Below are 15,904 nucleotides of genomic sequence, written 5' to 3'. Positions count from 1 at the left end.
GCAATCGTCACTCAAGTTTACAGCTGCAGGGTTCTGATCTTGTCTCCCCTGCACCTCCGTGGACATCCTTCTCTGTGGTGATATATTGTGTACCCTAATAAACTGGGGATCAAAGGACAGAGCCAGCCACTAGATTAGACATAGAGGCCAGACAGTGGTGGCACATATCCTTAATCCTATCACTCAGGAGTCAGAGATCCGTCTGGATCTCTGTGAGTTCAAGGCCACACTGGGAACAGAGCCTTTAATCCCAGCCCTTGAGATCTCATGCCTTTGCTTGAGAAGCACACATGCCTTTTCCCAGGAAGTAATACGGCAGGGCAGAGAAAGGTATAAAAGGCGTGAGGAAACAGGAACTCTCTCTTTTTAGACTGAGGATTTTGTAGAGGTAAGAACTTGTGGCTGGCTTTGTTTTTGTGTTGACTCCAGGGTGGATGGGGTCTGGTGGACATACGATACAGCACAGACCCCTAGAGGTCGGCTTCCACCCACAGCCCATCCCTGAGCTCCTGGGCCAGCCGCAGCCCCCTGATTCTGACGGCAGCGTCTGTCTCTTCACAGCTCTTTGCAGTGTGAGCTTCTCTGACCCCGAGGGATACATCGACTCGAATGATTTCCCACCTCAGCCCTTCGGCAGCTTCCTGGAGTGTACATACAACGTGACGGTCTACACCGGCTACGGAGTGGAGTTGCAGGTAGCCTAGCCTCGGTTGGCCTGACTGTCACACCTCCTTTCCTCAAATCGGGGTCTACAGAGTGGGACTTCCCACAAGGGCATGTCCAGTGGAAGCCTGAGGACGTGTTGGCAAAGTGTCGGATGTGTTATCCAGAAAGGAAGTCCCTTCACACCCCGCTTATTAAACACAAGCAGACATCACATACAACACATATGTGCATGTGTGCACCTGGGTCCACCGTACCTCCCATCCTACCCCCTACAACACAGAGAACAGAGGTGAGCAGCCTGGAGAAGGGTGGGTCAGCCTGGAGCACCGTCACAGAGCAGGAGAGAGAAAGCTAAGAGAGACCTAGAAAGGAGAGCGCCCCTCGCTCACCAGTTCACACAGACAGGAGGGAGTGTGTTGAGTCCACGCAGCCACTCAGCACCCAGTGTCCGCACAGGGGCCTCTCCCCATCCTCTCCGAGCTGCCCCCCTGCTGCCCCAGCTCTCTCCCTGTCTATCCCATGTGTTCCAGGTGAAGAGTGTCAACCTGTCCGAGGGGGAACTGCTCTCCATCCGTGGAGTGGACGGCCCCACCCTGACCGTCCTAGCCAACCAGACTCTCCTGGTGGAGGGCCAGGTGATCCGCAGCCCCACCAATGCCATCTCTGTGTACTTCCGGACCTTCCAGGACGACGGCCTCGGGACCTTCCAGTTGCACTACCAGGGTAGGGTCTGCTGAGGCCAGCGAGGTGGAGAAACCGGCCTCAGTTTCCTCCAACACCCAGCCACACTCTTAGGCTTTATTTTTGTGCCAGGGACCCCACTGTCACTCTGATTAAATCAAAAGACCCCTCCTCCCTGTCTGAGAGCAATGGTTTTTAAAGCCAAGAATGGAACATACGTAATTTTGGAACTGGAGAGAGGGCTCAAGTAAAGAAAGAGCTTGCCATGCAAGTATGAGGACTTCACTTCCATCCCCAGAACCCGCATAAAAGGCAAAGCGGGGCACAGCTGTAACCCCAGTGGTAGGAGGTGGCGACAGGAGGATTCCTAGGACTAGCTTAGCCAAATCAGCAAGCTCCGAGCCAGTGAGAGACCTCAAAAAATAAGGTGGGGGAACCACAATGCTGGCAACTCCAGCGCCCATCCTCCCCCTCCCCCGAGTCAGTTCCCCTCTGTCCTCAGCACAAGGCTGCTGCCGGGATGTGGGTCGCGCTGGCTCCCTGTCCTGCAGGCTCCCTGTCCTGCAGCTGATGCGCTTGCATTTCTCCTTTCTCTGCAGCTTTCATGCTGAGCTGCAGCTTCCCCCGCCGGCCTGAAGCTGGAGATGTCACGGTGATGGATCTGCACTCGGGTGGGGTGGCCCACTTCCACTGCCACCTGGGCTATGAGCTGCAGGGAGCTAAGACTCTGACCTGCATCAATGCCTCCAAACCCCACTGGAGCAGCCAGGAGCCTGTCTGCTCAGGTACCACCAGTATCCACCCGCCGGGAGGTGGGAGGCAGCACCCTAGAGTTGCAGTGGTTCCCAACCTTCCTGATGCTGCGACCCTTTAATACCGTTGCCCACGTTGTGGCAACCCCCAACCACACAATTATATCCATTACTACTTCACAACTTGTAAATTTTGCTGCTGTTTTGAATCATAATGCAAATATCTGATATGCAGGATATCGGATATGCTACCCCTAGAGGGATCTAGACCCACAGGTTGAGAAACCCGCTGCTCTGTGGCATCTAGAGTAACCTTGGGCCAGGCTCTTACTCCCCAAATTGTGCTGTGATAATAAAATGCATGAAATTGGCTCTCGAGGACACTTAGCATGCTGTGGTGCTCTGTGCTACCACCGCTCTGTCCAGTGGGAACCTTGCTCCTCAGCAGTCACTCAACAGTCTACTTAGTGGCTTCGGCTGTCTTCTTTACATATTCTGGATGCTAAGCCTTCATCAGACATACAACGTCCTGCCCACACCCTAGCGGCCACCTTTCTGTCTCTGTTGTGAGATCTCATGCAGATCAGTGCACATGGCTTCTGGGTCTGTCTTCTTCCACTAGCCATGGGATTTTCAGGATAGATCAGCGTGCTGTTCCTTTTGTGGCTGAGGAATATTCCGTCATGTGGTTTAGATTCTATTTTGTTTACCTGTCCATCACTGGACATTAGAATTATTTCCACTTTTTATCTTAGTAATTGCTCTGCTATAAACATGGAAATACGTTTTCATTTCTCTTAAATATGATCCTTAGGTCCTATAGAGTGACCCCTACAGGCTCTTCCAACAGCCGCTGTACCATTTCACCTTCCCCCTGGTGGTAGAGCAGTTCTGTCCTGCCCCAGCACTTACCAACACATTATTTTCTGTGCTCTGTAACCAGCACTGTGGGTCTGTAGGCATCTTACCATGTTCTCATGTTTCCCTGATAAAGTACTGACATCACATGTTTTTTCAAATGCTTCTCTATGCTCAGGGGCTGTCCGGATGCCATCTCCAAAGAAAGGCTCTTCAAACCCTTTGCCCATTGTTCAAGAGGCTACTTACTGGGTTGTTGTTTGTGCTGAAAGCACTCTTTATATATGCTGAATCCAAACCTTGATACAGTAATGATGTGTAGGCCACTCCCCCACTCTGTGGTTTTCTTTTGACCTCTTCATGTGGCTGGCCTGTGTCATGACCCTTTTTATAATGATGAGGGCTGACTTGTCCCTTGTTCCTCTTGTTGTTTGGACTTTGGGGATGGCTGGTGCTGTTTGGTTTGGTTTTTTGAGCTTAGTTAATGTGAACTCAAAAGTTGGTGACAGCCACCCACTAAGGCGATCTAATGCCCTCTGGTGGAGAGAAGTGGATGGTGTGGGTCTGCAGGTGGAATCCTAGATTCCAAGGACAGCCAGGACCCATCATCCTTCAAGGATTCTTGACCCAGGGAGTCTGTCATCCTGCCAACACCCACTAGTGTCCACTATTTACTGGGTTCTATACTCATGGCTGGAGCTGTGAGAGTCTGCTCTCTCAGAGTCTGCAACTTGGTGTAGGGTGTGTGTCTTAGTTACTGCTCTATGACTGTGCAGAAACACCAAGACTGAGGGAACCCTTCTTTTTAAAAAAAAAATCATCTAATTGGGGGCTTGCCTACAGTTTCAGCAGGCGAGTCTGTGGTCATTGTGGTGGGGAACAGACAGGCACAGTGCTAGAGCACTAACCGAGAGCTTTACACCGTGATGCACAGGCAGGAGGCAGAGAGAGAGAGACTGGGCCTGACGTGGGCTTTTGAAACTGCAAAGCCCACCCCCAGTAACAAACTTCCTTCGACAAGGCCACACCTCCCAATCCTTCCCAAACAGTTCCACTCCCTGGTGAATAAACATTCAAATATAAGAGCCTGTGGGGACCGTTCTCGTGCAAACCACCACAATATGTGACCAGATGAGCAGACACGGGAGAGCGGAAAGTACCAGAGAGGGGGTCACAGGGGTAATGTCATAGAGCAGGTGGGGACAGGAGAAACCCTGTCACCCTGGGTAAAGGGGCTCAGGGACAAGAGGTGACGGTAGACCAGAGACCCAGGAAGGAGCCCCCGAGGGAATAGGCTGTGGAAGCTAAGTGGAGGCAGAGGGTGAAAGTTGTCCCAGCCAGTGAGCCAATCTGTGCAAAGACCCAGAGGTGAAAGGGCACAGCAGGTTTGAGGAAGTCAGAATATGTCAACATCACTCAGGAGGCAGAGGCAGGAGGATCTCTGTGAGTTCTAGGCCAGCCTGGTCTACACAGCGAGTTCCAGGTCAGCCAGGGGTACATACTTGACCCAAAGGGAAAAAAAAAAAAAGACTATACTGACATGTCAGAGGTGAGGGGACAGGTTGGGAGGCATCAGCCTATTCCCCATCAGGGACCTGTCAGGGGTGAGATCATACCCCACCCCCAGTCACCGTGGGCACACCTCAGGTTCAGAGGGCTTCATTGGCTGTATAGTGCATTGCAGATATGTGGCAGAATGGTGATGTGAGCCTCAGGCTGACAGACAGGACAGTGTCCCTAGGGTGGAACAGGAAGGGAACCTTGCACTCAGGAGGGATGGCTTCCTGGTACTCTCTCCACCTGCTACACAGCTGAGTCCCAGGCAGAGGAAGGCTATTGAACCTTGTCTCCCACTGCCAGCCCAATTCCATCATGTCGTCGTTCAGCAAACACTCTGTGAACATCTGCCTCGTGTCAAAAACTGAGCTGGGGTGCCAAGTGAACCGAAGCAAAGAGCGGTCCTCTCTGCATCTGCCCTTTGTAAAGCACCCGCTCCGCCCTCCACCCCCAACCCTGGCTTCTCTCTGAATCATCAGGTGCCACTGTGAATGAGACAGGGCTTGAAGCAACCCCGGCCTACATCCCAGTGGCTCCACCTGTTAGCTGTGTGTCCTTGAGCAAGTGACTTAATGTCTCTTAACTTCTTTGACCCGTTTGTAAAGTGAACAGTTGTTATTCATTCAGAAATATTTCATGAAGCCAGGCCCGCAATCTTAGCACTTGGGAGGCCGAGGCAGGAAATTCACAGTTCAAGGCCAATCTGGGCTACAGATGAAGATCCTCTCTCACGTTTCTAAGAAGCAAATAGATAGAAATTAATATTTCTATTATTTCTGTGCACATACTATATAAACCATATCATCAGGTGCTGGGGTCCACTAAGACTCCACTGTCATCACAGCCAAGAGCCCACACTGTTGTAAAATGTGTTTTGCAGAGAAACTCTTAAGAAAGACAACCCTTTAATCCCAGCACCGGGGAGGCAGATCTCTGAGTTCTGAGTTCAAGGCCAGCCTGGTCTAGAAGAGGTGTGAGGAACACGGAGGATGTCAATGAGTGGCTGAGGGCATTAATTTAAGTTGCACAAAGCCTGGGTTCGATCCCCAGCACACATGTGATCTCAGCCCTCGGGAGGCGGAGGCAGGGGGATCAGGTCGTCTTCCCCTACATAGTGAATTTGAGACCAGCCTGGACATGAGACCCTGTCTTTAAAAGAAAATAAAATCAAAGAAAGGAGTTGGGGAGAAGCGACACCTGAGTAGTGACTCCCAGGACACGGGGAGGAGCCAGGAACCAGGTTTGTCCCCACAGGAAGAGGCAGTCCATAACACAGCCTGTCTGATCTGGCTCAGGATGGAGGCCCCGTCCTTGTGTGTTCTGCTGCTCTGACCCTGGAGGGGGAACTGGGCACTTGTGCTTGGACAAGAAGGATGCCTATGCGTCCTCAATCCTCCTCGAGGACAGGGATCACCCTGGACCGAGAGGCTTTGGACCAGCTCTCCCAAACACCACATTAAAACAGACCCACACCGCGACCCCTGAGAGCGAGTCCCGGCACCTCCTCTCCTCTGTGGTCTGACAGCTGTGCAGCTCCCGTGGGTCACAAATCACTTTGCAATGTCACCTCGCCATATTATTTTAACGTAAAAGTGTTATATGGCTCCGGTTAAAAGAAGATTCCAGAAACACAAATGTACAGAAGACAGGAACAAATCACTTTTATATCCAATGGTCTCAACCTCCCGCCGCAGCTCACTCACAGGAAAGGACCAGGCAGGCCGCTTGCCAGCACGCTGCTGCTTCAGGCTCTGGGATTCCTAAGCCGTCCCTGAGATGCGGTGTTTGATGGTCTGTGGAAGCCCAGTGTGTGCTGGGAGATTCACTCCGGTTCTGGCTTTGGATTCGAGGATGAAGGCGGAGCTGGGCAGCCTCATTCACAAGTCAGATCAAATCGAAAGCGTCCCGTAGGATATACTGCCAGGGCTTATTTCTGGGTCAGGGTGTTCTGTTTTAAAAGAGTTTTTGCTGAATTGCCCTTCAGGAGATGGTCACAATCCATCCGGTGAGTGACCCACCCACCATGAATAAATAAGACCCTGCCCATTGCCCAGAATGCTCTGATCTTATTGATACCTTCCATCCTTACTGTGCTGGAGTGTCTGCGCACTAAGTCCTAAATACATGCTTCTCCTTCTGCGAACTGCTCCCATCTGCCTCCGCGAGCCATTTCATAACCGAAAGTCTAGGCATCAAGGCCAGCGAGGTGGTTCAGTGAGTTAATGCACTTGCTGCCTCTCCTCAAGACCTGCGTTCAATCCCCAGGACCCATGTGGTGGAAGGAAAGAGTTGACTCCTGTGGGTCGTCCTCTGACTTCCACAGGGGCATATTGTCACATATGCACACACAGAGATGAATGAATGAACGAGTGAGTGAGTGAGTGAATGTGGATTTCTTAATGAACGTCTAGGCTCGGTCTTTACACGGAGGCCCTCTCTGTAGCAGCACACAGATGTTGGTGGCTCCAGGCATGGGGGTGGGGCGTTGGCGCGACAGCAGACCCCCTCCCCTGGGTTCCCAGCTCCACCTTAGCTAAGGACTTGAGTGCAGTGAGGGGAGCCCCAGCCCGCTGCTTCCTCTCTGCTCTTCTCTCACCACCTCACCCCTCACTTTCTGCACCCAGCCCCGTGTGGAGGAGCCGTGCACAATGCCACCATCGGCCGAGTTCTCTCCCCCAGTTACCCTGGCAACGCCAACGGCAGCCAGCTGTGCGTGTGGACCATCGAGGCTCCAGCAGGCCAGAAGCTGCACTTGCATCTTGAAAGGCTGCTGCTTCAGGAGAAGGACAGGTGAGCCGTCCACACTGGCTGCCCCTCCCCAGCTCAGGGACGTTAGGGTGTGTAGTCTGGATGTGGCTGAACCCCAGAAAGAAAGCCCTGGGGGAGGATGACCAAGAGCCTATGACCTCTCTGCTTCCGACCATCAGGAAACCGAGGCACTCAAGGGAGAGGAACTTGCCTGAGCCACCTAGGAAGTTAGGGGAGGGTGGTGAAAATCAAGCGCGCACACACACACACACACACACACACACACACACACACACACGACTTGGGACTTCCTCTTAGGCATCTCTTTCCTTAGTGGAACAAGGAGGTGCATCTATTGGGCACCTCTTCTGGACAAAGACATATTCTCCATGGAGAACAGGCCCAGCACACACAGCCTTGACTCCTGGGAAGACAGGAAGCAGGGATGGAAGAAACTCTGGGCTGGAGAAAGTGAGGCAGGCAGGAGCAGGTAACAGCTCTGCCGGGCCTGTGGGTGCAGACCATAAATAAACATGAGAAATCCAGGTTCAAGACTAATATTCTAGGGCCTTATTCTAGAACATTCTAGAAAACCAGAGCCTGTCTTAGGTTGTGTTCTGAAAGCAGGTGAGGGATGGGGATGTGGGGGAGGGGAGTTTGCCCTGTGTCTTAGGGTTTCTGTTGCTGTGAAGAGACACCGTAACTACGGCAACTCCTATAAAGGAAACACTTATATTTAATTGGGTGGCTCACTTACAGTTTCAGAGCTTCAGTCCATTATCATCACAGTGAGACATGGCAGTGTGCAGGCAGACACAGTGCTGGAGAAGGAGCTGAGAGTCCTACATCTTGCAGGCAACAGGAAGTGATCTCAGTGTCACATTGAGCGAAGCTTGAACAAAGGAGACCTCAAAGCCCAACCCCACGGTGACACACTTCCTCCAACAAAGCCACACCTCCTAATAGTGCCACTCCCTGTGAGTTTATGGGAGCCAAGTAATCCAAACCACCACACCCTGGTAAGCAGTGGGGTGTCATGGAAACTGCAGGAAGGGAATGCAGTATGAGTGATCAGCAGATCCCAGGACAGCTGGGATTCTAGCCCCCAGGACCTCACAGTGGACATACTGGAATGATGAAGGAGCTGGTGAATTTATCCAGAGAAGCTATCAGTCACTGTGTTCACGGTCACAGTCTCTCCAGCCTCGCCTTCCCGCTTTGATGAGCTGGGTGAGCTACAGACCTTGGGGCTTGAGCGGAGAGGAACCAGTGGAGGCTTCAGGGACAACCAGAGCTGCAGGGATGTGGAGGGGTAGGAACTTGGTAGCTGTGCTGTGTCCAGAGCACCAACACTTTGGAATTCTAGAATCGGACATAGAGTAGGTTTATGTCAAAAAGTCACCAACCAGTGTGAAATGTGAAAGGGAGGAGGGCTCTCCCACAGATTCTCAGCAGAGTAACTGGGGTGCTCCAGCATCACCCGGAATGCTCCAGTGTCACCGGAGTGCTCCAGCATTACTAGGGTGCTCCAGCATCACCAGGGTGCTCCAGTGTCACCCAGGGTGCTCCAGCATCACTGGAGTGCTGCAGCATCACCCAGGGTGTTCCAGTGTCACCTAGGGTGCTCCAGTGTCATCAGGGGTGATCCAGCATCACCCAGGGTGCTCCAGCATCACTGGGGTGCTCCAGCGTCACCCAGGGTGCTCCAGCATCACTGGGGTGCTCCAGCGTCACCCAGGGTGTTACAGCATCACTGGGGTACTCCAGCATCACTGGGGTGCTCCAGCATCACTGGGGTGCTCCAGCATCACTGGGATGCTGCAGTGTCACCGGGGTGCTGCAGTGTTACCTGGGGTGCTCCAGCGTCACTGGGGTGCTCCAGTGTCAGATTGCAGCCCTTCCCAAGAAGACTGGCCTGTACATAGCTAGGCATGCACACCTTGCTAATGGACATTTTCAAGCAGTCATCTCCAGTCTGCCTGTCCTGTGTGACACTGGAGGTGAACAGAGCTGGCAGTTATTGCAGACGAGAATGGGAAAGCCAGGCTACACTGACACTCAGTGATTATGATCATTCCCTGCTCTTGCAGAGGATCTGCCTGTGTTCTGTAACTTCAGTTCTGGGGACCTGGCGCCCTCTTCCGGCCTCCAAGAGCACCTGCATGCACACAGTGCACAGACACACGAGCAAACACACACACACATGCACGTAAAATAAATCTGCAAAAAGAAAAAAAAAAGAACTACAGTACACATCTTTAAATATCAGCACTAGGAAGTGGAGGCAGCCACGTCTCTGTGAGTTCCAGGCTAGCCAGGACTACCTAGTGAGACCCTGTCTCAAAACAAAGAATGCATACAGAGACCCTGTCAGAGAAGAATGAGGAAAAGAAGGAGGCAGAGGAGAAAAGAAAAAGAATGAGAAAACCAAGAATGGCGTTGTCATATATCTGTAATCCCAGCACTCAAGAGGCTGCAGGAGGAGGGCTGTAAATTCAGGGCCAGCATATATACCACCAAGGGCTGTGGATGGTAGAGCTATTGCCTGGCATGTACAAGACCTGAGTGATAACTGGAGCAGGGGTTGGGAGGAGATATAGTGAGAGACAGAGACAGACAGACAAAGAGAGACAGAGACAAATACAGTGAGAGACAGAGAGATAGATCAAAACGGGAACTTTCTGAAAGCTGTGCAGATTCTGACAAATGATCCAGAGACAGTCCGCTCAGCTTGTTGTCCAGGGCACCTACAGAGAAGCCCAGCTGGCCCCAGAGATCCTAGCGCTCCAGTGTCTGTAGTGGCTGAAGATACTGCCTGGACAGTTTCATGTACCCTATGCACGTTATTAAAAAAATAGCTTACATGTCCCAGGATGTGAGTTATATAAACTTAGATCCCTGACAAGATTCTACCCAGAAACAAGGGGGATGGAAACTTTTCAGAGGATTGCACTGAAAGGACCCCAAAGCACAGGAGCTACTGGCTTGCTCCCCATGGATTGATGGGACAGAGCCCAGTCCATTGTGGGTGATGCCATCCCCGAGCTGGTGGTCCTGGGTTCTATAAGAAAGCAGGCTGAGCAAGCCATGGGGAGCAAGCCAGTAAGCAGCACCCCTCCATGGCCTCTGCATCAGCTCCTGCCTCCAGGCTCCTGCCCTGTTTTGAGCTCCTGTCCCAGCTTCCTTTAGTGATGAGCAGCAAAGTTGAAGTGTGAGCCAGATTAACCCTTTCCTCCCTATGTTGCTTTTGACTGTGGCGTTTCATCACAGCAATAGTAACCTTCACTGGGATCACCTGACTGCACTGCTGTCCAAACCCCACCTCTCAGGAGAGTAACCCATGACACAGTGACTACCCTGGACACCCCCTCACTCGCAACCCACCCTGCATCCCTGAGGGACTCAGGATGAGCAGGCGGTCTCCATTTTTGTAAGGAACAGGGAAGACGGAAGAGGCGGGATTTGAGTTCAGACAGATCAGCATTCCCACGCCTCTCCCCTCTGGCCGCAGTGTCACTGACCCAAGAAGACATGTCAGCACCCCTCTGTCCTTTCTCCGGCCAGGATGACTGTCTACAGTGGACGGACAAACACATCGGCCCTCCTGTACGACTCGCTCCGAACAGAAAGCGTGCCCTTCGAGGGCCTGCTGAGCGAGGGCAGCAGCATCCGCATCGAGTTCACGTCTGACCAAGGCCAGGCAGCCTCCGCCTTCAACATCCGCTTTGAGGGTGAGGGACCCCCTTCTTGTAAGGTGGAGCCTGGGAGCGGGGAAAGTATGTAGGGCTGAACCTGGGCCTGGGATGGGGGATATAGAGGTATAAAGGTGAGAGACGCAGTGCCAGACTAGCCCGTGATTTCCAAGAGGGGCTTTCAGTTTTATTAATGTCATCGTCCTGCTAAGCACCTCTTATGCTGGCACCTAGTGCACCCCCTTCCTCCATCTATCCGTCCGTCTATCCCTCCTTTCCTCCCTTCCTTTTCTTCCTCCTTCCAAGAACAGCATGGTCTCCTGCTTAGACCATGGTATTCCATGTACCCTACCTAGGGACTGTATCTCAGGCTTCCCCAGGAGTGGGTGGTCCTAATGAAGGCCAGACATTGTGTGTCCAATGATAGGGCCCACAGTGCTGAGGCATGGAAATGAAAACACTGTATTTCTTCAGGGCTGGAGACAGAAAGTCTAATCAGCATCACACATGAGAAAAAATGAGGCCCCAAGAGTCCAGGTGCCTGGCCCAGGTCAAAGGCACCATTCTGTTCTGAGGCAGGGTCCCACTCAGTAGGCTAGGCTATCCCGTAAATCACTATGTAGCCTAGGCTGGCCTTGAACACACTGTCTTGGCCTCTCTAGAGCTAGAAATACAGATGTGAGCCTCCAGGCCTAGCTCTGGGGTGCCTATTCTTTGAATGGTAAAGGGTGTCCTTTACCTCATCTGGCCACTACCGCTCTCTGTGTCCCCACTTCAGCCTTTGAGAAAGGTCACTGCTATGAACCCTACATCCAGAACGGGAACTTCACCACCTCGGATCCCACCTATAACATCGGCACCATTGTGGAGTTCACCTGCGACCCCGGCCACTCGCTGGAGCAGGGCCCAGCTGTCATTGAGTGTGTCAACATGCGTGACCCATACTGGAATGACACAGAGCCTCTGTGCAGAGGTGAGTCACCGCCTCCCACAACACCGGCTGCAAAGAACAAGGCCTCAGCCTGGAAGATGTTGGCCGCACGACACACTGGTTTTAGGATGAGACCCTTACCAACGGTCCTCTGGATCTGGTTGCTGCTGGTTCTTGGGGAGTCACAAAATGGTCCGTTTTAGGAACTTGCTCTTTCCTGCTGGCCCAAGACCTGCAGTGTACAGCTGCTGTGGCAGGAGAGCCCTCTCTGGTGTCATATTCTATATAATCCCCCTGCCTCATAACGCTGCCTCAGTGCACAACCCAGTCAACTGCACATGGCAGCTCTGGGTGTCATGAAGGACCATCACCCTGCTGAGGGCTGCATGTCCCTCAGGACAACACTGTCTCTACAGCCACACACAGTAGACACCAGCCCCATTCATGATAATGAATCAGACATGGAAGGAAGGTGCACGCCCAAGCCCATTCTAGGGTCACTGGAAGAGAGAGTGAGCTTTGCCTCCCTGTTCTCAGGGCCTGGACAATGTTGGATGTGACAACCCCCACCCACACTGGCTCCCCAGTCCCTGTATCCAAGGCCACTGAGCTCTGGTATATGGAGGAATAAAGGGTGTCCTCACTCCCGGCAACCACCTGGCAGTTGGCGTGAAGTCACAGCCTTGCCCTGGTGAGGGATTGGCCCCTGAATTAAATGTGTTACATTAACAGAGCAGCATTTATTGAGGGTTTAGCCTCTGCCGTACTGAGGACTTTCCAAGGCAGTAAACAGAATAGAACTGAGAAAGCAACCGCCACATCTCCGCTTCTGGTCCAGGCTGAATCTTTCAGAACCTTGAGCCTGGTTGCCATCTGGGCATTCAGTGGGTCCAGGGGAGGTGCTGCAAGCTGATATGGTGAGCTCGGTCATGCTCCATCATATGACAGTGGGCCGGCAAGGGCATTTCCTGACCACACAAGGAAGGAAGCTGAGGCTATGAGACCATACACACCTTATCCAAAGTTAGCAGAACAGTGTGAGCTGTCCTCAGTGGGGAAGACACTGCCAACCTCTGCCCTCTCAGAGATGCAGATGAGGCCAGCCGTCTACACACACACACACACACACACACACACACACACACACACACACACAAACACAAACACACACAAATGCATACACACACACATGCAGGTGCATGCCTGCACATATACACACATGCTGTCCCCCAGCTCCACCCCGTGTGGGTGCATAGTCATGTTGCACAGGGACCCAGAGATGCCACCTTTATCCCCCATACTCCCAACCACTATGCTCTGTTGGCTTCCTCACAATGGTGTCTTCTTGTCTGTCTGTTACAGCCATGTGTGGTGGGGAGCTCTCTGCTGTGGCTGGAGTGGTGCTGTCTCCAAACTGGCCAGAGCCCTATGCAGAAGGCGAAGACTGTGTGTGGAAGATTCACGTGGGGGAGGAGAAGCGGATCTTCTTGGACATCCAGTTGTGAGTGTTTGAGGCGCCCCTCACCCAGGCCCACCGCAGCAGGTGGTTGGGGAGGAGCAGGTTCCTGCTTTGTTGTTTCAGTCAGGATTAACTGAATATCTAGTACTTGCCAGGGAGCTGCAGAGCCCCGGGGTTGCCACAGCAACACAGCCAGCAGCACATGAAGAGAGTGGTCCCTAGTCTCATGAACTCGTTCTAAGGTGGCTGATGTTCAGGGAGGGTGTGCACAGATAATCCACACGTGGCTTCAGTTTACAGCATAAGGGAGGGTCGTGGCGGCCGGGGATCTGACATACAGGAGGGGAGGAAGGCTTCCGCGGCAAAGCTCAGACTAAAGATGGGGTGGAGCGAGATGTGCGGAGGTCCTTTTGTTTTATTTCTATTATTTATTTATGTATCTATTGTGAGTGGAGGTTGGGGCGTGCATGTCACAGCAAGTGTGAGGCGGTCATAGGGCAACTTGTGGGTCCCAGGAATCAAACGGGCGCTGTCAGACTTGGCATCAGGTGCCTTTACGCACCAAGTCATCTTGAGATTTTTAAGGAGCAAATGGCTCATGTGGGCGGGAATGAAGGGTGCTGTGCCATGTACCCCCACCCCACTACAGTTTCTCCTTGTCTGCCTTCCACAGCTAGTGCAGCTGTCCCTGTCAGTCAGGGTCTGGTCTTCATCAGCCAGACCTTGGACTACATTAGGTGACTAGGAAGTGACAAATGGCTGGAAATGTTTGATGAATGGGGACAGCTGCTGCCCTAGCCTGCTTACCACACTCCCTGGGCACAACCACAACGTGCCCATCGGAAACACAGCCCCCAGCACCCCAGGAGGGCAACGCTGAGCCCAGAGTGAAGGTGCTACCTCTGGGTGCTTGTATCTGAGGTCGTAGCCCTGCCTGGAGGACAGCTTCCAAGAAGGGAGGGAGAGAGAGAGAGAGAGAGAGAGAGAGAGAGAGAGAGAGAGAGAGAGAGAGAGAGAGAGAGAGAGAGAGGAGAGAGAGAGAGAGAGAGAGCGCCTCTGGAGGCCTCTCAGCCGCCTCCTCCCACTGCCCTCTGTGAGATGGGGACAGGGACAGATGGTGGTGTCTGGAGAAATAGTCTTTCTGGCAGAGCCAGGTAGCTGGGAAGAGGCCAGGAGCAGGAGTCCAAGGGCCTCTGGCTCTGTGAGCCGCAGACGGGTCCCACGTGCCTACTAGTTATCTTCGCAGTGAATAATCTTTGTAGTGTATATTCATTGGGTACGCTGATGGATGGGTGTTGCTGTGGTATCTCTGATACAATTTGACCAGATCCATCCCTACACCCTGATTTGCCCCCCATCCACTCTTTCAGTTTTCCTCAAAAAATCCCTCTTATCCTAAAAAAAAAAAAAAAAAAAAAAAAAAAAAAAAAAAAAAAAAAAAAATAGATTTTGCATATGGGAGAAAATGTTGCATTTGTCTGAATCTGGCTATTCTGCTCAACAGGATGGTCTCCAATTCCATCTATTTTTGTGCAAATGACGTCATTGTGTTTTTCCTTATGGCTGAACACAGTCCGTTGTGTAAACACGCCACGTTTTCTTTATCCACACATCTGTCCAGATACCTAAGCTAGCCACATCACTCGGCCATTGTGCCTGGATTCGTGAGCTCTCTGCGCAAGGCTAACTTAGGTCATTTGTGGTCTACCCGGAGAATGGCCTGGAGTTCTACCTTCGGTTTCTGGAGACCCGTGGTTGTCTTGGCACAGCCCCCACCTGCCATGGCGAAGTTTCCCCTCCCCACGTCCGAGTCAGCATGTGTTGTCATTCTGACTAGGAGAGATGGATTCCTCATTTGTCTCTCCTTTGTGACTAAGGACACCGAACGCTTTCCTCGTCTTTATTGTTTGTCTTTGGAGAACTGTTTGTCTGGTTCATGCGCTCACTGATTGATAAGGTTATTGGGGGGTGTTTATTTTTCATGGTCTTTACAGACACTAGCTATCAATCCTCTGACGTGACGTTGGCACAGAGCCAGTGCTCCGACTGCCGTCCCTTAGTTGGGCTGGCGGCTTCTCTCGCTTTTGGGTCCGATGAAGTCCAGTCTCTTGCTTCTTGCTGGTTTTTCCCTAAGTTGTTAGACGCCCTCAGAAAGCCCTTCTCTGTGCCAGTATCTTGGGGTGTTTTCTTCTATTTCTTCTAACAGTTGCCATTTCTGGTCTTAAAGTGAAGTTTTTGATCCACGATGAATCGATTTTTTTTTTTTTTGGAGGGTGGTATAGATCCTTTTCTGTTATGTTACAAATTTCCCCTGTGCCATTTGTTGAAGGTTTTTTTTTTCTCTTTCAAGTGTCTGATTTGGACACCTTTGTCAATGATCACACGGCTGTCCCTGTGTGGGTTCATTTCTGGATCTTCTATTTATTCCTCAAGGGGTGTGTGTGTGTGTGACTGGACTGTCATGTAAAGCTGTCCCTGGAGCTTGGCCTTGGCCTTCCCGTTCCAGCTGAGCCAAAAGCCCCACAAATCTTGAACAGCTGATCTCACGGGCCAGGGACAG

At 52.1% G+C, this 15,904-nt stretch overlaps 1 protein-coding gene across 7 annotated transcripts in view; it reads left to right on the top strand.

The window, feature by feature from the left end:
- Sez6l (seizure related 6 homolog like) overlaps positions 1-15,904 on the top strand; it is a 164,038-nt gene that overhangs the window by 107,485 nt on the left and 40,649 nt on the right. For all 7 annotated transcript variants that reach the window (XM_059249858.1, XM_059249855.1, XM_059249859.1 and 4 more), the window contains exons 3-9: positions 562-695; positions 1,197-1,389; positions 1,947-2,132; positions 7,139-7,304; positions 10,827-10,993; positions 11,733-11,927; positions 13,248-13,386. In XM_059249858.1, coding sequence (XP_059105841.1) covers positions 562-695; positions 1,197-1,389; positions 1,947-2,132; positions 7,139-7,304; positions 10,827-10,993; positions 11,733-11,927; positions 13,248-13,386 — 1,180 coding nt within the window. The remainder of the gene's footprint in view (positions 1-561; positions 696-1,196; positions 1,390-1,946; positions 2,133-7,138; positions 7,305-10,826; positions 10,994-11,732; positions 11,928-13,247; positions 13,387-15,904) is intronic.

This window comes from Peromyscus eremicus, chromosome 23 (assembly GCF_949786415.1).
Source record: "Peromyscus eremicus chromosome 23, PerEre_H2_v1, whole genome shotgun sequence".
Classification (NCBI taxonomy): Eukaryota; Metazoa; Chordata; class Mammalia; order Rodentia; family Cricetidae; genus Peromyscus; species Peromyscus eremicus.
Note: the sequence above shows the minus strand (reverse complement) of the source record. Positions and strands in the feature narration are given on the sequence as shown.